Raw genomic sequence first — 24349 nt, 5'->3', positions numbered from 1 at the left:
AGCAAATATTTTAGTACATTAATATTAATATTTGAAAATTATTTTAATTTTACTACAAAAAAAACCCCAAAGTTATGAATTAAGACTTGGAGTTTTCCTAATATCTCTGTGATTCAGGAGAAGCTCTTTCTGGGATTTTCTGTTCTAAGCCATACAGAATTTTTTGTAAACTCCTTTCACAAGTCACAATGAATGAAAACAAAGCCATACAAATTGTATAGAGAACAAATCCCAGTTGACTAAAACAAAGATTAATGAGATTGAATTAACTTTACTATGTAGAGTTAATCATATTAACACTAATTTGATTCTGAAAAGTGTATTTATACAATAACACCAAATATATAACAAAACATGTGGAAAGAAAAAAAATTTACATGCTATTAGCTATTGTCCCTTCTTTAAAAAAAAATATTGAATCTTCTATTTATTGGGCAGCTGCTGCATTCACTCATCCATTCATCCACTCTCTCGACTGTTATTTATGTAATTAATTATTCAATCAATTGTTCACTGAGGGACCGTATATGATCTATGTTTTACAATTGACCTCAAAGAGCGAGGCCGCTGAATGCATCCGATAGAAAATAGAAAAAGGCATCGCAAGGTTCACAACAATTATCCAGGGTTCAAAGCCAAAAACTATTTCTTCCAGTCCATTGTCATACTCCGGGCGGCACCCGAACGCCGGTGGTATCCACAGCTGCAGGGAAAGAACGTGAGGCCAGTATTAATCACCAGCCCTACAAGTCAATGGCCCTTAATGACTGTGACTCACCGTGCTGCACACTGGTTTCAGGAGTCCCTAAGAAATCCCTCCCTGTTGCTACGGGGGCACACTGGTGGAAGAGGGTTTCAGCTTCTGCTGCTGCTACAGGTTTTGGACTGTTACTTAAAGGAACTTCCCATGTTCCTCATTTAGATAAACTTTGTTCCCCAAAAGCATATTCACTTCTTCCAGAAGTAAAATATTCTGCCTAAAAACTATAGAACCATGCAACTTTAATGTACTTATCAAACTTGAAAGGATGGGAACTTTTGGGTATTAACTTGTGAACTACATTCAAAATGTCTTACCGAAAGGTTGCAGAGGAATAAAAATGCAGCGATGTTCTTCAAAATTCTCCTCTTGTTGTTAGTAACTGAGTTTCTGCTGTAAAATGAGAAATCTGAGGCTGAGTGCATGACCAAACTATTGTCCTGACTCGTTTCTTCTCTGGCAACACCAGCAGCATTGTTTTCTCTCCCACAGATGCTGCCTTTAAACAGACAGGGTATGTCACCACTGTCACGAGCAGCTCTACCGTTGTAAATCTCTTTGTATAAGGGGCTGAGGGACAAGGTGCTCCCCCGAGATATGGTCACTATTCGAAGAGTTTTAATGTCCTCATTCACCTTCTCCTGCTCACGGTGGATGGATTCAATGATAAAGAGGTTCTGAATATATTTCTCAATAATCACCAGAACAGAGTAGGGCAGGTTATACCATGTGTATTTGGGATGACCTTGGGCACAGATAATGGCAAGGATTGAGCCCCAGGAGAGCAGCCAGGACCCTGCAGCTGTGCCCACCAGCAGCTCTGCATCCAGTTTTCGAGCAGGGTTCTTGGAATTATCCAGTGATCTATCCTCCAGTCTGTATATGAGAAGGGCGACAATTCCAGCTGTGCACATGAGAGCCAACACGAAGATAGCGTGCAAGTAAAACATAGTGAGTGCTAACTCACTTTTGATTTTTGAGCCTCCAATCTGAATTAAATACACAACAACTATGCCTATTGTGCTAGTTAACACGATTAGTCCAAAAATCATTCCAACAGTTATGCCATGGAATTTGAATGGAGTTTTGGTTTGCTGGTGGTGCTCAACTTTCCGACCAATGTTCTTCCACAGGACATAGAGCATCGTGGATGCCAGGATGTGGTACTCTATATTAAAGGGATATAGGTAATATATTCCCTGAGAAAATATTGAGCAGAGAGTTGTTGTTGTGCAGTTGCATTGAGGTGCATGATCATCTAGAACTAAAGGAGAAGGAGAGATCAGTTATGTGCATTATCAAGGTTCCTTGTTTAAGTGAATAAATAAAACATAAATAAAATATTGAAACAGAAAAGGTAAGACTTCAGTCAAACAACACCCAGTTACCCACCTAAGAAAAGGCTTCCCCATGCTTCACTGGGGTTTGAAAGCAGAAGGCATCCCCAGCAGTTGTCATAGAATGGCCTGGGTTGGAAGGGACCTTAAAGATCATCTATTTCAAACTCCCCCTCCCACTGTGGGCAGGGAGCCTTCCACTAGACCAGGTTGCTCAAAGCCCCATGAACATTTCCTTGAACATTTCCAGGGATGGAGCATCCACAGCTTCTCTGAGTAACCTGCCCCAGTGTCTCACCACCCTCACAGTGAAGAACTTTTTTCTTTATATCCTCCTTACCCTAAATATTTGCTGACTACAACTTGCACAATCTTGCCAATGGAGAAAATTATTCATTAGTAAAAAAAACACCCAGAGCAAAGTCTTTGTCTTGCAAAACAGCACTAATGGATAGCTTATATTCTTTTGAGCCATCCCACAGAATCCTGTAGGACCACAGGCTACATGCAATCACTCTCCTGGGAAAGATTTGCAAGATTATCCATATTTAGTTTTTACAAATAACTTAGTAAGTAGTAAACTCTTTTTTAACACTGCTATGTTAATGTATTACTATAATTTAGTAATAAAGTGGTTCCTTAGTGGTGTTCCTCAGTGATGCTATTCCTGAAAAGAAATGTTCTCAAAAAATCTGTTTGGAACTTAGAAGAAAATTACTGCCTTGTTCACATACATGATAATGATCATATAACATTTCAGTATCGGCTAATTACCATGTGCCCTGGAATGACCATGCTGACATAATCATGAATGACTTAGCTAAATCCTACAGTGACAGTGTTTTGTATGAGTGTGCTAGAGCAGGAATTTCACAATGCACCAAGCCTTTTGCTTACCTATAGTTATGTTCCCAAAACCAAGTGTGATTAGTCTTTCCTTATGTTCATTCAATTGATGCTTTGACTCTGTTAACACGCCATTTGTCCACAGCAGCAGATTTGTGAAAACAGAATGGATGACACCAAACCTACAAAACAAAGTGATTATTGCAGGAATCCTCACAGACTGTATCTCATTAAATACGTGAAATGAAATTAAATGGATTAACTTTCTGTGTACAAGCTATATGGCACTATTTATTTGTCAGTGAAAGGGGAGAGTTGAAAAATCATCACCAATCTCTAAAGATGTTCTGCAGTCACTTAAATCAATCTTCCAAAACCTTACAGAAATGCAATATATTAAATGACCTAATGCATTAAACTATTAATAGAATGCTTTTATTGTTTCTTATGCTCTCTAATGCTTTTATTGTTTCTTATGCTCTCTTATGTGATGGGTTTTATTCTTTGGGCTGGACAAGCTTAATGTTAGTGGTTGAACAATCTGAACAGGATTATTTGTTTGCAAACCATATTTCACAGCCTTCTGCAGTGCTTCTTCATATTCTCTGTCTGATCTTTCTTCACAGATACCACCATCTTCTCCAACTTCTTGCCCATGCATTTTTGTCTTCTGGAGAGAGCTGAAGCTATCAGAGGGCTTTATTCCATTCAAAGTACAAATGTGGGTAGGTCTCCATGCATTTTTGAGGCTCCTGGCCTCTGACAAGTCACTTCAGCTTGGTGAAACAGAATGGCATTGGAGAAAGAAGTGTATTAATGGTTCTGAACTTCCTAATAAAATCCAGAAAAAACATTGTCCTCTGTTGCCAAGCAGCTCCCTTTTCAATAGGAGATCATGTATCTATCTCTTTCCTAGACAAATCCTTTCACCTACCAATGCGAGGTGATTTCCTGCACCTGAGGCTGTTTATGTTTCTTCACCAAGAAACAGTTCTTAATTACAACACTGTTCTCAGTGATAAATTTGCAGTTAGAATTTTTTTAAATCTACTTATAAACAGAGCTGATAGCACCAGCTGACATTGCACAGCCTTTTGTAATCACTCTCTTCCTGAGCATGGGGTTTCAACACTTACCCAGGAGAGCAGAACAAATGGAGAACCTTCACCACAGATGATGTTCCTGAGCAAATTTATTTTACCTCCTATAGAAACTGGTCACATCATTGATAACTTCAAATAAGTACTTTAAAAATTACCATGTTTGCTTACTTATGTCCTATGTACAGACAGATTAATATACATTAATCCACCTTCTCACAAAAGTAGAAAACACATTGGATCTGATTTGGTACCAGGATACCACCAGGGAGGCTGTGTTTCCAAGTGCGTGTGCACAGCTGCATCTAGCACAGCTGTGAGGTGTGGCTGACATGCCTGAGGGATGGGATGCCAGAAGAACCTGGATGAGCTCAAGAAGTGGCCCTATAGGAACCTTATGAGGCTCAAAAAGGCAAGTGCAAGGTCCTGCAGCTGGGTCAGGGCAAGCCCCAGCACCAAGATGGGCTGGAAACATTCAAGGTCAGGTTGGAGGGACCTCTGAGCAACCTGATCTAGTTAAAGGTGTCCCTGCTTATTGCAGAGGGATTGGACTAAATGGCTTTTAAAGGTTTCTTCCAACCCAAACTATTGTATGACTCGAAGACCTAGTTTTAAAAAGCTGCTTTCCATAAATCAATATCAAATACCTCAGTTACAGTACATTGACTGCAGGTTGCTGATACAAGTTCCCTTTCAGTAGGTAAATAAATAAAACGTAATATAGTGCATAGTCTTGAAACACATATATGATCCTTCCTTCTTAAGTAACTCTGTGATATCAAATGTCGATACCACAATAAGATAAGATACCATTTTCCTCTCTCATGAGAAAAATACTTGTATTCTGACACTATTTTGTGTTACAAAATATCAAGGCAGGTTAAATAAGGGTAAATGGAGTTACTTCAACTGTTCTGTTTCTTTCTACTTAATGCAATCCAGAAGAGAATCAATCTCAATATTTTCACTGTCTCTCATACAATAAAACTTTGGTGTTAAAGCAAAGACCTACACCTATTAACATGCAGATGAGGATCGGATCCACTTTACCTTTCAAGTGTTTTGAAAGACTGGATAACATCCTTTGCATGACACCACAGAAAATACACCTAAATAGAAGAAATACAAAGAAATATTGTTACACTAATGCACATGTGTAACACTCCGAAAGGAATATGCATCTGTAGATAGACATTCAAATGGTTAAAACTTCTGATGATTCAAATTGAGGCAGCTCCATCTCCACACGTGTGAAAGAGCTCATGATTTAATGTGATATTTACACAAATCCTGATATTTCTTACATGAAAAATCAGTGGCTTAACAGTAGAAAGTCTAAGTATCACTCACTAAAACACATTTTCCTTCTGTATCTGAAGAGATTTTATTTCAATGACAGACAAAATAAAGCCACTGGCTGTGGATAGAGGTATGATTGCTGCCGGGCATGGTGATGCAAAGTTTGAATAATTTATGAAATATATTAAATTCTATGGAGGGAAAGAGATTGATGAAAGGATGCTAGACTTGACTAATAAAACAACAAATTCCCAGGAAGCATGAGAAAAGTTTGTACTAACTGCATGAGAGACAACCCCATTAAAAACACAGCAGCTGCACTCAAGGATAGTGCAGGAAACTCAAACAAGGAACAAAAGAGAGAGATAACAACAATAATAAGTTAGCAAGTCAAGGCAAAGAGGAATAAAATTAGAACTCTCTGTGACAGCATAATGGAGACCTCAGAAAAAGACTGCCACTGAAACAAAACCAAGTGTGGATAGGTTCAAGAAGAACTATACCAATGTTCCTCAGGGATATTAGGGTGACATTAACAGCTCAATAGTTCCTAGGATACTGAACTCATCACTAGGTAAACTATCAGGAGAGAAAGAGTCCCAAGATTTCTCTTAGAAACCTGCCTGGTTTGGTACTAAAGAAATGGTCTGAAAAGTGATAAAAACTTTGGGTTCTTCTTCAGCAACCAGAGTAAACTGGAAGTCCATTTTTCCACAGCATCCTTGCAGGATGCCTTCACAGTCACTATTTCTGAGGCAAGCAAAGCTAGACAAATGCAGTTTTTTATGACTCAACTCTGCTACCCAGCAGTAACAATTCCTCTAATGAAGCATTTATCAATGAGAGGAGTGGCCACCATAAAATCCCAGATGTAAAGACTAAAATATTTCATGTAGGCTTCAACTGAAATCAAATTGAAATTACCTTAGTCTCTAATGCCATATTCAATTTACCATCCTGGGATAAATGCAGTAAAATCTGACAGCAGATTTGAACCCATTCTTTAAAACTTATAAAAACGTAAGTTTTGATGATCAGTTCAGACAAAGGATAGTGGGAAGAAATAGGAAAACTCAGTACAGAAATAACATAAAATACAGTTTGGCTCACAGAATACTCAGAATACTTCTGCCTGCAGAAAAACATACCTGCCCTGGGAGGGCAGGTACATGTTAGCTCATACATGAGTGCACAATGTATATATTCATTTCATGACATGTATCAGGATGCCTCACTTTGAGTAAATGACAACAGAATCTGATACATATCCATTAGAAAACAAATTCTTTGGTTTTTAGATGACACATATTAGGGATGTTCTCTGCTGTGATTTCATTCACTGTTTCAAAGACACAAGAAGATTTGTCTTAGGTAAGAGGTATGTGGTTCATTACTTTTTAAGTTTAACTTTTTCTTTGATTTCTCAGGCTAACATTCAAGTGTTCATTATTTTAAGTTCTGTAGATGATAAATTCAATGACAGTGGGTGATGTAAAATTTAAATTAGAATTCTTATTGACTTTGTTCAGCATTTTTATTCATCATTCTTCCACACTCCAGTTCATGGTGGCTGGAAACCTTGTCAGCTCTGGGTCACTGGCTGTAGTGAAGAATGCTGTGTTCAGATCAGCATACAGAAGAGCTTAATTTCATTGGCTTGTTTTTCAGAGATGAAGGAATGAAGTTGCAGGACATGGAGAGTGGATTTTACAAGAATGTAAAATTAAGATTACTTCAACCAACTCAGAATTTCATAGAAAAACATAGATGGGCTGAGAGTAACTGTTTAAATTTCAGGCTTTGTTTGTTTGTTTGTTTTGGTTTTTTTTTTTTACTGTCGAAGAAAGCAGAAAAATGTAGGTTTGTTCAATCACAACTGCTAGGAAAACATTTGTTTTCTTTCTGAATGACATAAACCCCTTGGAAAATTCATAAAAGTGCCTGGCTATGATTGAATATTTCATCTGAGTGGCTTTTTCTTCCTTCTTCCCTACAAACCTGCTGACAGGGGTTCAGAGGAGTTAATGTGACAACCAAACAGCTATGGAGTGCCGCCACACACTCTAGACCCAAAGCTTTATAACAAACAGCTGGAATATTTCACAGGAGTCACTATGTTTGCTACTGTGCAGCCACTGATAAGAAAAAGCAAATGCTTCTAGAAGAAAAATCCAAGTTAATTTTGACAGGAAAGTTGTACAAGTATTTTAGAACCAGCTAGGAAGGGTTTTGTCCCCTTTAACTTACCCAGCCTATACCTCTAACCACAGAGGAACATCAGGTTAGACAGATGGAATTGAACTTGTGTGGCAAGTCCTACATACATAAGCAAGGGAATTGTCTTTAGCCAAAATACTCATTTCAGTCTGAAAATTTTGTATGTAACTTCAACCAAACAAAAAGGACACATAACTGCAACTGCAGGAGAATATTTTTTTATTATCTTTTTTTCACACCCATGTTTGAAACCCATGAATTTTATGGCTAAGCAACTTCAGGTTGCAAACCTTGAATTTACTATACACACAAGCCTTTAGTCCTCAAAAGTATTCTGTGATATGCTTAGAAATCAAATTAGTTTTAAGTCCACTGATGACAAGATAAAATATATTTTTGAAAAGAAACAAATATTAATATAAAAGTGCAACCAGTGACTTTTACCTGTAAGATGGTGTGGACAGCATGTGTAACAGGGAAAATGCCTTCAGTTGGTGATAAACAGTTTGAAAAATCAATATAATATCCAATTTTAAAGGAATCCAGAATTAAAGTAATCACTGCAAATAATGTAATCCCACCTACGAATGAAAAAGATATCAGAAAATTTTATGTATAGTTATAGTGTCTAGAGACTATTTATAAAATATACAAAAACCTATTTAGGGGAATGAAAGCTGACCAATATCTGTGTTCTTGTTTAGGAAAATAAGAGCGGATCAATGCTCAAGAAGATAACTGACTCTATGACATAAGTGCCTCTAATTTGTGAGAGCCTCTGCCCAGTACATGAAGCAGGGTCACCACTGGCAGCCCCTGCATGGTCAGGGAGGAGTGGCCAGCCCTGCCCTGCCCAGGACATCCAGCCCCAGCAGAGAGCCCAGCTCTGGGCAGGACAGGCTCCCGGGTGACAGTGGCACTGAAACAGCCATGGAGAGCAGGAATTCCTGCCCTCAGCAGCCCCACTGCAAACTGGGCACTCCTGGGACATGAACGATCACCTCACGCCCCCCAGCCCAACCCCTGCACAGTGGGAAGTAACACAATCACTTGGGGTGCCCTCCCCATGGCTGGGGGGTCACACTGTAACTCAGAGACCACAACCACAACGAGCTCTATGGTTTGTTCTCCTGATAAAGAACCAAAGATTTAATTTCAGTGTCTGTATTTCACACACACACAAAAATATCCTAACATATTACTCTATACCCTAAAGAACTTTGAAATACATTTCCCTCTGTTCATTTTTTTAGTGCTGTTATTACTGGGTTTGTAACTGTACGACAAAGTATAATTGGCTACAAGATTACTGAACCAAACCTTGGTTTTGTTTTGTTTGGTTTTGTTTTGAGGGATTTTTGGGGGGCATGGATGGGTTTTTTTTACTTTATTAAAGCTTTTTTCAAGCAAGTTTTCACTGGATTTAATTTGGACTTATTTGAATGAAGACCAGATAAAAATTTATGCATGGACCTTAACCAGACCTCATGATATAAACCAGCATCAGTAACTTAATCTTTCTTTGCAATTCCTCACAGAGTAAATAACATCACCAGTATTGACTTGGATTAATGTTTATCTTTTGTATGGAGCCACAACCTATAAGTTCTAGTTCAGCCTATAACTTCCATATAAGTACCATGTGTTCCACTTGACACGTGGTCGTAAAAAAGTAACACGAAATTAAAAATGTATTTAATTAATACCTTTATTCTCAAAGTTGCATTAATAAAAATTAAGTAGAAATTATATAAACACACTGTAATTTTGTTTATTTTTTCATTGACTCTTTAAAATGAAACAAAAACAGAAACCTTTTCAATCACAAGGGCATGAATTCCAACAGGATTTTATGCTTCTGCTTTATAATCTCTCTATAATAAAAACACTGTAAAATTACTGGTTGAGTGTAATTTCTACCAGGAGCTCAAAACTTTTGCTTATATATTCAAAATCTAAAACCTCAGGTCTCCACTTCATACATGTGTATGATCCCATAAAGTTTTTTTAAATTTATGCTTTTTAGGTCACCTAATTTGTATTCTAACACATGTAACAGGACTGGAGCCCACGTTTTTAAATAGAGGTGCCAGTTTTATTGTGTATGAAATTAAATGGTATCATTAAATACAAAATTATAGGCTACTCTTGAGATCAAATGGTATGTTTCTTGCCTTATCTAAAGAAAGTTAATTATTAAATAAATTAGAATTTTTAGTTCTGATGATATAATTATAAATATAACTGATTATAAATCACTCTGCCTAAGTAGACACGCTCTGAGCAAGGTAGACTAGATGAACTTCAGAAGTCCCTTCCCACCTGAATTATTCTAAGATTGATTTTGTGATTTATGATTTATTTACAAAGTAGGCAAGAAACAGCCTATTTGTCTGAAATGAGTTCATTTCACACCTGTTATGATTGTTTCAGTAAGAAGGCAAAAGCTATCTTCTGAAGCAAAAAGTTTATAGACTACTGACCTCCAAGGATTAGAAGACTTTATATGACTCTTAATTTTAGATTTTTTTCATTTATTCAAATGGTATTTAGATATTTCTGCAGTCACCCAGGTGGCCACACTACAAGTGTATACAAAGTGTCCAACATGCTTATTTATGGGCTTCAAAAGAGAATGATTGTACTAATTTTCTTAGTCAAAAATCAAAACACAACAATAATGGCCATGCATATGGTATGTTAATAGGTTTTCTGACAACTTTTTGTGATAGAAACTTCAGTAGTATGTACTAATACCAAAAGGACACCAGTAATTTCAAGGAAGATAATTCCACCACTTAGTAATTTTCATTTAAAATTGTAAGAAATGTGAAATTATTGCTGTTGAGCACTGGTTCATTATTTTTTCCTTTCAAACATTCGTTGAAACCTCTGTGTTTTAAGGGATCACTAATAGGATTTTCAATATTTCTAAGGGCTGGCTCATTTCTTGCTAGTAACCATCAAGAAGATCAGAAAAACATAATGATACAGTTGCAAAAACACCAGTCCCACTTTAAAATATCGTTCAAATAATTGGCAATTCAATGCAGGCAGTAAAAAGATACAAGTCAAAGTCTGTCAAGAGCTTTTAAGCTGACCAGTTGTCAATACTTTAAACAGAAACTGTGCTGCTAAAGAGTGTGATAAAATAAAGCCATTTGTTGACTTTAAAATAAAGCCAACTGATTTTCATTTTGACTTCTCTGGCTCACTTCACTGCACTTTCCCAAAAACATGGTCAGAGAGCTTTTTCTAGCAGGAGAGCATACTTAGGGGAATAACATTTGGAATAAGTCAAGGAAAGACTTCCTAAGGTTCCCTGTGGTAATTTGGGTCAGGATAACTGTGTTTTATTAAAGACACAGCTCTGCCACAAACTTTTCCCACATTCAGACTCCAAGAGTGGTTCTTGGTCAACCACACAGGTGGGAGGAGAACCAAGCTCAAGGGTTCACACAATTGACACCTTTGTGCAGAAAGGCTTGAGGAAGCCTTCCTGTGAGCAGCTCTTGCAAACTGATCACTGTCCTTCTAGTGTTGCTAAACACGTACAAGGGGTCAGTTATAGGAGGGTTTTGTTTAATCATTCCATTTCAACATTTGTCAGAGCAAAATGGTCTAAGCAGGCAACTGCCACCACTTTTACTAAAGTGATATTCACAGTTTGAAAGGATTCATGAAAATACACTCATTTTATACTGTTTAATACAAGGACATTCGCTCTCACAATTACAGCAAAGAGATGTTCTTCAAAAGTAGCTGATAGAGCTAGTAAAAAAATTGCAGAAAGCTTTCAGTGGAAAAACCCAAACAAAATATGTCTGTCCCACTCCTTCCTCCCCTTTCCTTTTTGGACTTTTGATCTTTCAGGTAAAAGACTTCTATGACAAAAGCATGATAAAGAGGAGGGCACAGGGGATCTTGGCAGAGGAATTGCCACCTGAGTTTTTCCTTAGCTCAAATCAGTTTTCTTTTACCAATAGAGGATAAAGGAGTTGTACAGCCTTGTTGTAGCTACAAGAAACTCCCAAGAATAGGAAAGTGTAGGTCATTCCCTAAGGGCAAATTTGTTGAATTGCAGCCTAAGAGAAGCCATGGAACCCACAGCACTTGAGAAGCCAGTACAAAGAGCCATCCTGTGCTGGTAAAAGAAATGGATATGGTAACCCAGTAGCTCAATCTAGGATCTTATTTCTAAGTTTCTGTGACTCCTTATATTCTGTAGGACAAATGAAATGCTGTGAATGCGGCGCCAAAAAAAAAGAGGGTGGGGGATCCTGCTGTACTTACCCATGCTAGGCAGCATTTATTCCGTTTTTAGGAGGGGAAAGCTACCCTCTGAGTAACAAAAGCTTAGCTTGGCCCAAGGTAGGATCATATTAAGCCTTGCAAGAATTTCAGGAGGTTGTAAGTCACATAAACTTATAAATGAAAAATGCTTGAGAGATTAACATTTCCTTGAAAAATAATAAATAATCAAGAGGAACAATGTAACAGTTGGCATGTGAACTCCATACATTTCAGGAAGGAGTCTATAGACCATGGCTATACATAAGACATTAAAAAAAACAGGTTTTCTGTCAGCAATTCAAAGACAAATGTTAACTGTTGTGAAGAAAGTAAATGATACACAAGCACTGAGATTGAGGACTACATTTCCACAGCACAACCTTACTTTTCAAAACAATCAGGTGTCAGGTGTTCTTGGAATTTTCATTTAGATGTTTAATTAGCTGCTGTGAAAATTAGCTGTTGTCTCATTGCTAGTAAGTAGAAAACATTTTAGGGGAAATCTGTCATAACATTCCACTTAAATACTTTCCAATCTATCATTCACAGTGCTGAGACTGGAAGAGGCTGGTAAAACTGGGATTGCCTATTATTGCACAAGCACTGATGTAGGCTGTTCCTTTTCCTTGGTACCTGAAAACACAGATTCCTGTCACTACAATTCTGTGATGGGCTGCCCAAACACCTTCTCTCAATTACCTTTGTATCCTCACTCTGGTGCACAGCTGACTGCAGATAAGGGCCAGCACACCCCACCACTACCCTTGCAAACTTGGATACTTTTTCTGCAAGCAAATGCTTAGTTTAGATTCCTTGTTTAACTGCTTTATGTGCTGATTACAAACTGATCTGCTCAGGGATTTTGTCTTCTTCTGTCTAACTCTAGATGTTTCAAAAGCATCACTGTACACATATAAACAGGAATCTCTGATACATGTTGGTATAGACAGAGCTTCAGAACCTTTCTAACTGGTACTACCATAAAGTAAATTGCATTATACCATCTGGAAAAGGTGATAATTCCTCTAAAACAGCTGCAAGACAGCAACAAAACTGCCTCTTTCACTAGCCATATTTCATTTTTCATGTTTCACCAAACCAGCCTGGTAAGGAAGAAAGGTGTAGAAGTTTTCAGCACTATAAAGGGTAGTTGGAAAGTAAGGATGTTTAACAAACAGCTTCCCAATACAATCTTCTAGTATGTTCAGCTTATGCATATATTTACTTTAGACTACGCTGCATGTTCATTCAGTTTGCAAATACCAGGATGCCTCCCGGTAGGGATGGAGAGGCAACAAAGCGGCAGCAGACACAGGTGACGGCACAGATGTCCCTTGTGCGGTACCACTCCGTGCCATCCGCCCATACTTACACTTCAGCCAGCGGGCTCCGGCGTGTGTGTCCTTGTCCCGGATCAGCCTCCTCTGCGTGCAGCTCCTGCAGAGGTACCACAGCATCCACAGCAGCTGGATGAGCATCAGCGTGATGAGGTAGGAGAGCAGGTGGCTCTTGCTGATGCCCACGGCGTGCACAGCCCAGGCGAAGGTGAGCAGCAGCCCGGCCAGGAAGAGGTTGATGCCGTACTGGCTGCTGAGGATCTCGGCGTTTTTCTGCGGGTAGCTGCCGCCCACCGCGGGGCACCCGGCGGCTTGCTCCATGTCCCACGCTGCCGGCCAGGTGCTCCTAGCGGGCGGCCCCGCTTTCCCCGGGGAGCCCCGAGGGCGCTGCTGGCCCGTCCCCCACAGCGGCGGGGGCGGAGCGGGCCCTGCCGTGCCCTGCCCGCGGGCGGGGGTGCCCGGCTGCCGGGGGAGGCTGCTGAGGTTTCTGCGGGACATTCTTCCCCGACACTGACAACAGCTGGGCTCCGGACGAGGGTGAGGAGAAGTCACTCGGACGAAGGTTAGCTCGGAGCCAGCTCTGCCCGCTTGCCTTTGGTGACACGGTCCGTGTTGGGAGACCCGTGCGGTGTAACACATTCCCTGGGCAGGAAAATGCAAAAGACACCGTGTGTTGAAGAAACCCCCGGCCCGGCGGCTGGAAAGCCGAGGGACGGCCAGAACCTGGAAGCTGGTGAGGCGGGAGCCTGCCCGGCAGCCCCCAGCTGCTGATGGAGCTCCTCCGCAGGGCAGGCAGAGGGATGACACGCGTGCTTCACACTCTGGCCTCCCCAGGCCATCTTCTTCTGAGCAATCGGCACTTTCACTGGTAGGACAGAACCTCGTTTGTCAGGAATTCTCTAGACCTTTCAAAAGTCCCATTCTGACAACACAGTACTATAGGAATTGCTAGCTGGAGAAGCAACTCCTGACCTCAAAGTAGCAAAACCTTCTGCAGAATTTAGTCCCCTTCTTATATATTGATTTTCCCAATATTTATATTGACCCTTTTCTACTTAAAATGAATTCTCTTAACTTTAGGTATTTGGATGCTAAGCATAGCTTGGAGGCCAAATACCAAGATAGACTTGTTTTTGTTCTGGCCAAGAGTGTCTTACATCTTTGCTCTGTACCTGTTGGTTGCATATTCATTACCCAAAACATTGGCTTTTACAGTGAGTGACCCATACCTTGCATGAAATTAAGATACTAGTTCAACTACAATTTAAAAAAAAGATATATTGAAAATACAGCATCTATTTTACTCCACTTCCTCTGGCAAAGTCATTTTAAGCTTTTTCTCTTCTGAAGCCAGAAATTAATAGAGGGGTGTTTCTCATATAACAAAGGACACTTTTGAGCTTACATATAAGTGTCTGGGGTTCACAAGCCTCTTAAAGAACAGGGAAGAAAAACAAAATGGCAGAAAGGTGGAATCAGTGAATCTGGACAATCACCTATTTAGGTAAACATAAAAAAGTAGTTCCTGTCCTTTATTCATTTTGTCCTGTTCTCAAGAAACAGGTATTTTAAGCCATTTGCAAATTTTCCTTTTGAGAAATGCACTTAACAGGAAGGGAGCCCAATGTTTCTGTCTGGCCTGTTAAATCAAAAGCATAACCAGTCATTCAGGCCACCTCTAGCTCACAGCTACATCCACTGTTATCAGAAATGACATTGTGGGATTGCCAAATCCTACTTCTATCTCATATAATGTAACCTTTAAAGAATAACTAAGGAAGATGTTTCCATTTTACAGAGCTTCTATGGGTAACTGTGATAAATAATCTTCATTGCATGGACTATTTTACTTCAAATTATCCAAGAGCATTCCTTGTCACCTCTAACAGAAAGCTCTTTGGTGCTGGTACACATTCTCATCCTGAAATGAAATAATGTAAATGGTTACAGAAGATACCTATGGTGGTCTCTACCAAGAGAATACACTCAAGCTTTTGTAGAGGTGAGGATTTCAATTGCCTCATTTTATTTTCAGGGAATTATTATGCTATTGCTTTCTACTCCCTTGCCCTAAATTCTTTATTTGGTGGTAAGGAAAATAACAAAAGCAAGGAGTTCACAGAAGTGGCAGCAGCATTGTGTCAGGTTGCAACAATTAAAACAAGCATTGTTTTATATTCTTACCAGATTTGCCACTACTTCCTTTTGAGCACATAAGTGAATGAGTATTGTGTTGGATACTCAGATCTGTTACTGAAAGACTTTGTACAATGAGCATTTCTGCCTGGGATTGTCAGAAAGACATCAAAGTAGTCTGAAGGCAAACAGCTCTCCAGAGGTGAACAGAGTGTTATTACACCTTCAGTAAACCCAGGTGAAGGGGAATGAAAGACAAAGATACCCTGAGTCAAGTACAGTATTTAAAATCTACATGAACATCTATTTTACAGAAAAAGCAATGAGATGGGGTGGAGGTCTCCAAGAAAGTGTAATTAGATGGTTAAACAATTAAATATTGAACAACTATTGATCATTTTTGTACAAAGTTTATTAAGATGTTCAGAAGAATGAATTTTAAAAATCATGTAGCAAACAGTAATTTTAATTCAGATTACAAGGCAACTTAAAACACTTAGAGCAATTATATAGCTGACAAATAAAAATACAGCTATAATAACCATCCCTGAGCAATACTGCATTTTAAATGTTGTAATAAAGAAAGTTACTCAAATGTACCTGTGTATGCAGAAAAAACTGGTAAAACCTTTTACAAATTGAAGACCTGAAGATAAGCAACTTACACTTTAAAGATGTGAAGCATGACTGGTTTTGGCAAATTTAAATATTACATTTAAACAAATCAAGCTGTTAACTTATCCTACAAACTAGTTCAAGTAATGCTGAATGCACTTTATTTTGGTTTGTCTGATCCTTTGTATTACATACTACTAGGTCCCAACTTTTTTCATTAATGGAACAGTAACAACCAAAGACAATGTGCATTCTCTGTCATTACTAAACATTCCATGTGTTCAGCAATGGTGTGGATTTGGAAGTCAGAGTGAAGAACACAGTATCCTTTGGCAGTCCAGACTTCAAGCAACACTCACAAGGAGTAGATTTTAACAGGCTTCAATACCCAATTTCTACATTCTCCTATTTTCCAAAAGGCGTGCATGGAAAAGTATTTACACAAGGACCTACACAAAGTGGTCTAGCAACCAGATGGTGCCCACGTCTTCAGACAGTTAAGTATCTCAGTCAACACGAACAGACATTTAATAAAAATAAAATGTTATTTTATTTTCCCAACTGAGTATAACTAGTAGCTTTTAAGTTAATATCAGCCTCTTCATTGCTGAGTAAGGAAAATGGCAACTTCATTAACAGGCACTGCTAAGAATGAAAATTTGATTTACAGAAGAAAAAACTACCTGAATACTTTAAAACAGTACATACATAAAAGAATTTAATGTGTGCTCCAAATTTCTTGTGTAGTGTTAATATTGTTCATTGTATTGCTGGTTATTCACAGCTTGATCATCCACCTTTGGCTGTGGACAAACTGCATGAGTACAAGTAGAATTTATTTATTTAATTGATGGCACTGCCAAATGTCAACCAGCTTTCCCTTTCCCTTATCCATACATTTTTTAAACACTAGCAGATCTGAATTCAAGACATTAGATAGTAAAGTATTTCCTATATGGTAACACATATAACAGCAGAAATTAAAGAGATCAAGAAATGCCTCCTGTAAGTAAGTTTACAAGTACAAACACAGGTTCCAGATAACAGTATTTTACCTGTCAATTCAAATGGAAAGAATATAGTATTAAAACCCCACAACACTTGATTTAAGTATCACTTACTTCCAAATCAAACAACACGATTTGAGCAGGAAGTTTGAGTAGGTAACCTCTGAGGCCCAGAGATAATATTTAAAGGTCCCTTTCAGCACTAACTATTCTATGGTGCTATTACTTACTACCCATGTGCTTAATACTCAAATATAAATAGAAGCTTTACAAAGCTTTACAAAACCAAAGGCTTCATATTACTAAGAGATGTACAACATATTTATCTTCCAATTATTGACTAATCAGCTGCTTTTCCTATGGTTATGTCCATTGATTTACAAATCAAGTAGATAAAGAATTACTGTATTAGTCAGAGCAAACAGGCAGTATTAGAAACAACAGAAGTACTGGAATGTAACAAAAGTGACATACACTTTTGCAGGATTACAGTTACTTGAGTCCTTCACACGAAGCTGAAAGAAAAGAAAAAAACAAATTAAAAAAAAAATCTTTGTATGTTCTATATACTGCACAAGCTCTATCAAAAATGAATTAATGATTTTGGAACATCAAGTAATAACTTGTCCCTAATAATTAGGCAAATAATTATTTGACCTAATACAGAATTTCCCCACATTCTTCAAGTGCAGAGGCAGAACATGGCTAATGATAGAACCAACAAACGGACACGTTTGTATCAGCAAGTGTCACCCAATATTTTGCCACAGTAAAGAGGTTCTGAACTAAGTATTGTATTTTCAGAAGTCTGAGTTTTGTCAGAGTAGAAGTTAATTATCTTCTTAAAAATCAGGTTTCTTGATATCTCAAAAATAGAGGGGAAAATGCTACAGTGGTTCAGCTTGTTATTAAAAAAAAAAATAAATCTGAGTTTCACCATCCCAGACATGAAACAATTTTTGCCTACAACTTTGTCAGTACAAGAGGCTACACTCTAAATCCAGCAATCCAGCACAGTCTTCTTTTTGCTGCATTCCTAAAAATGCTGAGGGATTTCCTCATTAGAAAGTGGCAAGCAAAGCCAAGCAGGCTTCCTCCCCATTCCCTTGAGAAGTACAACAAACAAGACCTGCTGAAGGAGGAGCTGCCCTGGATGATATGAGACCCCTGTGATACAGGGGACATCCTATTTACTGAGCTGTGTTTGGTGTCATCCTTAGCTTTTTACATTTCACTGGATTAATTTGATAAGTATATCTAACAAAATACGTGGCAGTTATTGAGAATGCATTTTTCCAGTCAACAAAACAGATGGGTTGGCCTTTGAAAAGTTCTTTTTAAAAGAACAAATAACTTCTCCTATCTGGCAATTTTCCACACAGCAGGTTGATCTGGACTGTGCATCACAGAAAATGAAAACAGCACACTTGAAGACAAAGACATGACAAAGATTTTTAATTTTAAAAAAATGGAGAAGGCAACATCCATGGATGTTGATATCTTCTCCCCTTTACTATCAGGTCAAACAGCTTTACTAAGAAGGTACCCCAGGCTAGGTAAAAGCTGCAGGTTTTTGGTCTATACATCCCCAAACCGTCCAATGTCACTAATGTTTCTTTTCAATGTCTAGAATGGAATTTTAGAGAAGTGGAAAGGATATTCTCCCCCTTTTGATAATTGCATGTTCTCTGTTTTCTCTATATGCCACAAAATGTCACAATTTGAAGAATGCCCACAAAACATAGAGAAGGAACCCCTAAACAGCCTCCCAATCCTTAAATGTCTAACAAAGCAGTTCCCACAACAAGATAAATACTTTTATGTGCTTAAAAAATTCAATTATTTACCTGAAGGGCTTATCCCAGGAGTGACACAAGCATCACAATACCCATGAACTGAATGAAGAGCAACACAGGTGTCAAAAATGACCAGACAGGCCACAAGGCAACATTGAAACTGGGAGTAAAAGCAGAAAGTATTTGGTAAGTTCAGATGTCACATTACAGAAACATCAGGCATACAAAGAAAACATGTCAAAAGAAGAAGTAAGACTTAAATTACTTAACCTGGAAATATACTTTGTTTCTGAAAACAAAACACATCAAGGGTAAAGGGTAAAGATACCTTTTACTTTCAGAAAATCTGTATCTGAAGTCCCTGAAAATTACCTACTCTGATTTTTCAATAGGCGTACATTGCAGCTGAGAGAAGCTTTAATCTGAACTTTGATCTTGACAGATTTCAGTTAACTGAAGAGACAAGGGGAAAACCAACTTATTTTACATCTAACTTACAAGAATTACAGATTTGACTAATTATAAACCATAGGGAACTTTTATTTTCTTCAATCTTCCTTTTTTCACCATTGCAACAAATACTGAGTGATACCCTGATACAACAGCTAAACAAGAGGAAATCAATTTTCATGCAGAAAGCAAATAAATTAACTGGTACAATGGAATTTTCTTCATTCACATGTGCTCAGTTCTCATACAATCTCACAAGTAAAACAACTCTTACTAAAAGTACCATTCTCAGACAAAATATAAACCCTTAAAGCTCATATGGCAATAGTCAGAAGTCTAACATTTTGTGTATGTTTGCTAACTTGTAGATTGTTTGATAATGAAGAACTCTGACAGAAACGGATTAAACTGATTTTTTTCTCAGATAGAGAGACTGCACCTTTGTCTTAATTTGTTAACTGCACAAGTTGTTGCCAGAGGTGAGAAATTTACACAAAGATAACTTCAGTTTTCCCCTAAATTTTCAAGACAGAAAAGATCCAGTACATCTCTAAGTACACAATACAAAGTTTCAACTGTTGTAACTCTTGCTTTGTGGATGAAAGTTGAAAGTGCAAGAAATTCTGCTACACAGAACAGGTATTGCCACCAATACACATAGCAGAATTACAGAAATGACAGTTCTTATAAAATGAGCCCATTAACACAGACTTTAGCAGAAGTTTGCACAGTGTTTGAACTCACCAAATTGCTGCTGCTATGAAGGTAGCTGTTGTGATAGGAATCAGTGCAGGGTACTGTTCATCATAGTCCTGAATTCCACAGTACCACTCAAGATACAGTATGCAGTAAAAGGCCACACATAAACACACAGCCAACAAACAAGTGCCACAGGAAAGCCACCAGCTGTGGGAAGAAAAGCACATTAAACCATGTTTAGCACAGTCACACTGCAGTTTGCACAGTAATCTTCACTCCAGTCACCAAACAGAATAATATCTGTTAAAAACACAATTGTGGCCTAGAGTTCCTGTGGGTTTTACCTTAAATTGGTTTTACAAAACACTTTTTGCCCTTAAAAGCTGTTAAACTGACTTTAATTTTGCAATGAAACATTCCTTTCATATATTGTCCCCTCAAATATTTTGGAAATTCAATGTGACAGACCTTGTCAGGAATATACTATACTACCACACCAAAACCACTTTGTCAATAATAAAGTAAAATAGGCTCCACTCCAACTGTGCTTTTCACTAGAAATTAGACTGGTGATCTTTGTGCAACAGAAATGCTGCAGGAAGCTTTAATATGATTTCAGTCTGGGAACTCTCAAATTTAACAAGAAGCACGAAGATTATTCTTTACAACTGCTGAAGAAAACCATGGAGAATTGCAGAATTTTAAACTCAGATTCATAAAAACACAGGGTATGTGATTAATTAGGGAGAGACACTTTTGAGCCCCTTTGAGGATACACTTCAAGACTAGTTCAGATAAGGCAGCTTGGGAGGAAGATGCACTTTAATAAAATTTTATCTGAAGGTGTATTAACAAATAAAAATTTTGAAAAACGAATCCTTACCATAACTTGATTACTAAATTACAAAGGGTAACCCAGGATCTTCCTGCTCAGGTACCATGTGCTCTGGAATGGTACAGCAAACACAATATGCTAGTTTGAAATTTACTACCACTGGAGAATCTGCACTCAGAGAACTGTAGCCATGGCCTACCTACACAAGCAGTGCAGGAAGACAGGGTTGTAACCCCAAATTCTGATTACACCTTGGAGTCACTGGTTTTGCTTTCACAGTGAGCTGTATGAAGGGTATAACAGCCTGGGAGAGCAGCCCCAGAGACCCTGTGCAGCTTCCACGTACTGATATAACAATGCCAACAGCAAGGTGTTTTAAAAGCACTTCCAGCTGAAGCTATCTAAAAACATTTAACATACATCAATCCCATTGAAAATAATTTAATAGAAAATAAATGGACTAGAAGTAAAAATTACTTCACAGAAATTATTTCACTAATCTTTTGCTGACCTACTCAAAATCATCCACAAATCTTCTAGAGAAATGAAAACTTCTCTTTGACCTCTATGTATTAATTTCAGGGGGTTTATTATAAAAAATAAAATCAAAACCTAAATACTTCCAACAAAACAGCTATTTCTTGGACTTAAATGGAAACTTGAAGGTACAGTATTAAAATGTCTGGTATCACAGCAAAATTTGTATGTACAAAGACAGCTCAGTAGAGTTTATAGAGAAAAAAAAACAACTGTAGCAAATTTTAAACACTGTATTTACTTTAAAATCAGTTAAATAATATCAGCTTAGGTGGTCACCTGGTCCAACCTCCCTGCTCAAGCAAGCTCAGCTATGCCAGTTGCCCAGAATCGTGTCCAGATGGTTTTTGAGTATCTCTCCACAACCTACCTGGGCAACCCATCCAGTACTCAGACACCCTCACAGTAAAAAAGTGTTTCCTAATCTTCAGAGGGAAACTCCTCCATTTCACTTGGTGCCCACTGCCTCTGGTCCTGTCCTGGACACCACTGGAAAGAGCCTGGCTCTGTCTTCTTTGCACCCTCCCTTCAGGTACTTACATGCATTGACAAAATGCCTCTGAGCCTTCTCTTCTCCAGGATGAACACTCCCAGGTTTCTCTATTCCTACTGCAGATCTTGTTCATCCATTATTTAAAATACAGTGACCAGATGTAACAAACTGAGTATGATTATAGGACTAAAACACACCTTTTTGTAAGAAAAGATACCTTACCTCTCTGCTTGCAGAGTTTCTTTGATATTTTTTAAAAAATCAAAGTAGTATGTCACAGCTATTGATGCCAAAATCCAGAATGCAGAATGAATATTCAGTCTGTTAAGAGGCCTCATCGTCTTCTCTACAGCTGTAGACTCTTCTGTAAAGAAGAACATAATTATAGCACTAAAGCCAGTCATTAAATGAAGTATGATTATAGTTACATAAAGCATGATACTTTATCTTTTTAATTCATTTATCTCGGGAGATTATTCTACTCATCATAATACACTTTGTGCTACAAATATTCTGAAGAACTCTGAACATTTACTGAAATGAAACAGACTAAACAAAGTACCCTTTGATAAAAGGATAAAGCAGTAACAATCAGCACAACACTGTATCTGTGTATCTTTTTAGGAAACAGCTGACTAGATTTTCTAAAGGTTGTTTAACTAATGAAAAAGCCCTGGTTTTATGAAACAATTTTTATTAATTTAGCATATAGAATTTCAGGTTGCTACATCACTAATTTATTTTTATCCTTCTTTATGAATTTTAGTATTTGCAAAACGATTGCAGGCATCATTTTCTTGTTCTCAACTGCAGATAATCCACAAATTTTCAGCTGCAGCTTCAGGAGCTAGCTGGACTTACACTGCACACCTTCAGCAGGCAAACTGCAACTATCATTGTGCAGGAAACGACCTTCTCTTTTTCCCCTCATTACCACGTACTGTTTTAGAGAGAGGGAGACATCAGAGCAAGCAGATAAGAAAGCCATTTTTGTGCACGACAGTAACCACACACTGTCACAAAAGGTGTCAGAGGTAGTTTTGGTGTCTCTGAAGTTTATCTCAGGAGCTCCTGGTGGGCCGTGTGCCTTCAGCACTGTCACACGTGCCGACTCCTCCACATGCACCGCCACCAGCCGAGCGTGCTCACAGCTCTGCTGGAGCTTACAGACAGCTTTATTTTTCATTTCCTACATTCCTCCTCATCCTACTGGAGCTTGGGCCCGGAGCACTCGAGTATTTCATCCGCATCAGGCAGATCAGGGAGTCGGCGGCTGCCAGCCCCTCGCATCCCCCGCGCCCAGCTCGCAGCCAGGAGCGGACACCTGAGGGCAGCGGGGCCGCGCTCCGCGCCGCTCCGCCCGAGGCGGCCACGCTGCCGTCCCAGCGCCCGCCCGGCGGGGCCCGGCACCGCTCCCCGCGCCCCGGCACCACCCACCGGCCGTCCCGCCGCCCCGGGCAGGCGGCTGCTGCTGCTGCGGGTCCCGGGACTCCGGCCCGCGCCGCCCCGGGCGCCGCAGCCTCGGGAGCGCGTCCCCGCTGCCGCCGGGCTCCATGTTGGGCCGCTCCGGCAGTGACGCGGCGGGGCGGGAGCGCGGCGGCCGCCACCGCCCCGGCGTGAGGGGCAGCGGCGGCGGCCGGGCCAGGGCCCGCTGTACGGGATCCAGAAACAGCTTCGGGAATCGCGCTGAGCCCCTCTGGAGGGAGCGAGCACTGCCGTGTACAGCCGAGTGCCGCACTGAAGGCTGTGGTGCCGAAATGATTCAGAAAAAAACCCCAAAAAACTCTGTGGGTAGAAATGTTTTCCTCATCTGCCAAGCAGATGTTCTCCAGGGCAGATGTTAGGGAAATCTCGATTTCTGTGGCACAAGCCAGTGGTGTAGGTTAAAAATGATTGTGGCATGATGCTAATTACACCAAGCTCTGAGGTTTGATCAGCGTACGGGCCGCTCACTCAAGGGTTGGATTCAATGACCCTTCTGGGACCCTCCCAACTCGGAATATTCAGGGACTGTGAAATGCAGAGCTCTGGGGGCTTTCCAGAGCCACGGGAATCCTGTAGCACTCGTAACTGCAATAATAAACATATTTGCAAGACAAACTATGTCAAAGTTAAATAAACTAATAAAATGGTAAAATAGATTGTTTCAGTTCGGTAGTTGATATCTGCGTAGCTAGATACAAAGTCACATTAGCATGTTTCTGAAAACAAAACCTTGAAACCAATTGGGCTTTCTGGTTTACTCACACGGACAAATTCAAAACTACTCAATTTTGCTGGAAGGTTAACCTTAGGTCTGGTCATTATAAGAATAATATGAATATTAAGAGTGAATATGTGTGCTGCATATTCTGGGGTGTGTTCAGTGATCAAGCCATTTAAAATATAAAATTCTTTCTAATAGTAATGATTGATTAGGTTAATTAGATGATCCATGTGATTGTCACAAAACCTGTGCTTTCTCAGAGAAAATTTGGTGGCAAAACATTCCACTTAAGGCAAAAATCCTGCTGACTTCAATGTGGAAGTACCTGTCCAATACAGCAGCTGTTACGTATAGCTTTACTGTGGGATTAAATGTAGAAATACTCA

General features: G+C 39.2%; 2 protein-coding genes across 2 annotated transcripts; both read right to left on the bottom strand.

The window, feature by feature from the left end:
* Positions 1-532: 532 nt before the first annotated feature.
* OTOP1 (otopetrin 1) lies at positions 533-13828 on the bottom strand. The gene is made up of 6 exons (XM_063158054.1): positions 13225-13828; positions 8004-8140; positions 5094-5152; positions 2995-3125; positions 1078-2024; positions 533-703 (listed from the first exon to the last, which is right to left on the bottom strand). Exons 1-6 carry the CDS (start codon positions 13826-13828, stop codon positions 533-535), a joined length of 2049 nt encoding a protein of 682 aa, XP_063014124.1.
* A 1891-nt stretch (positions 13829-15719) lies between these two features.
* On the bottom strand, positions 15720-23312 carry TMEM128 (transmembrane protein 128). Its single transcript, XM_063157636.1, has 5 exons — positions 23195-23312; positions 21980-22121; positions 19938-20099; positions 18795-18903; positions 15720-17462 (listed from the first exon to the last, which is right to left on the bottom strand). The coding sequence occupies exons 1-4, from the start codon at positions 23310-23312 to the stop codon at positions 18804-18806; spliced, it is 522 nt and encodes a 173-aa protein (XP_063013706.1). The 3' UTR covers positions 15720-17462; positions 18795-18803.
* Between the last annotated feature and the right edge of the window lie 1037 nt (positions 23313-24349).

This window comes from Melospiza melodia, chromosome 5 (genome assembly GCF_035770615.1).
Source record: "Melospiza melodia melodia isolate bMelMel2 chromosome 5, bMelMel2.pri, whole genome shotgun sequence".
Classification (NCBI taxonomy): Eukaryota; Metazoa; Chordata; class Aves; order Passeriformes; family Passerellidae; genus Melospiza; species Melospiza melodia.
The sequence above is the reverse complement of the archived record's forward strand: the minus strand, read 5'-3'. Positions and strand labels throughout refer to the sequence as shown.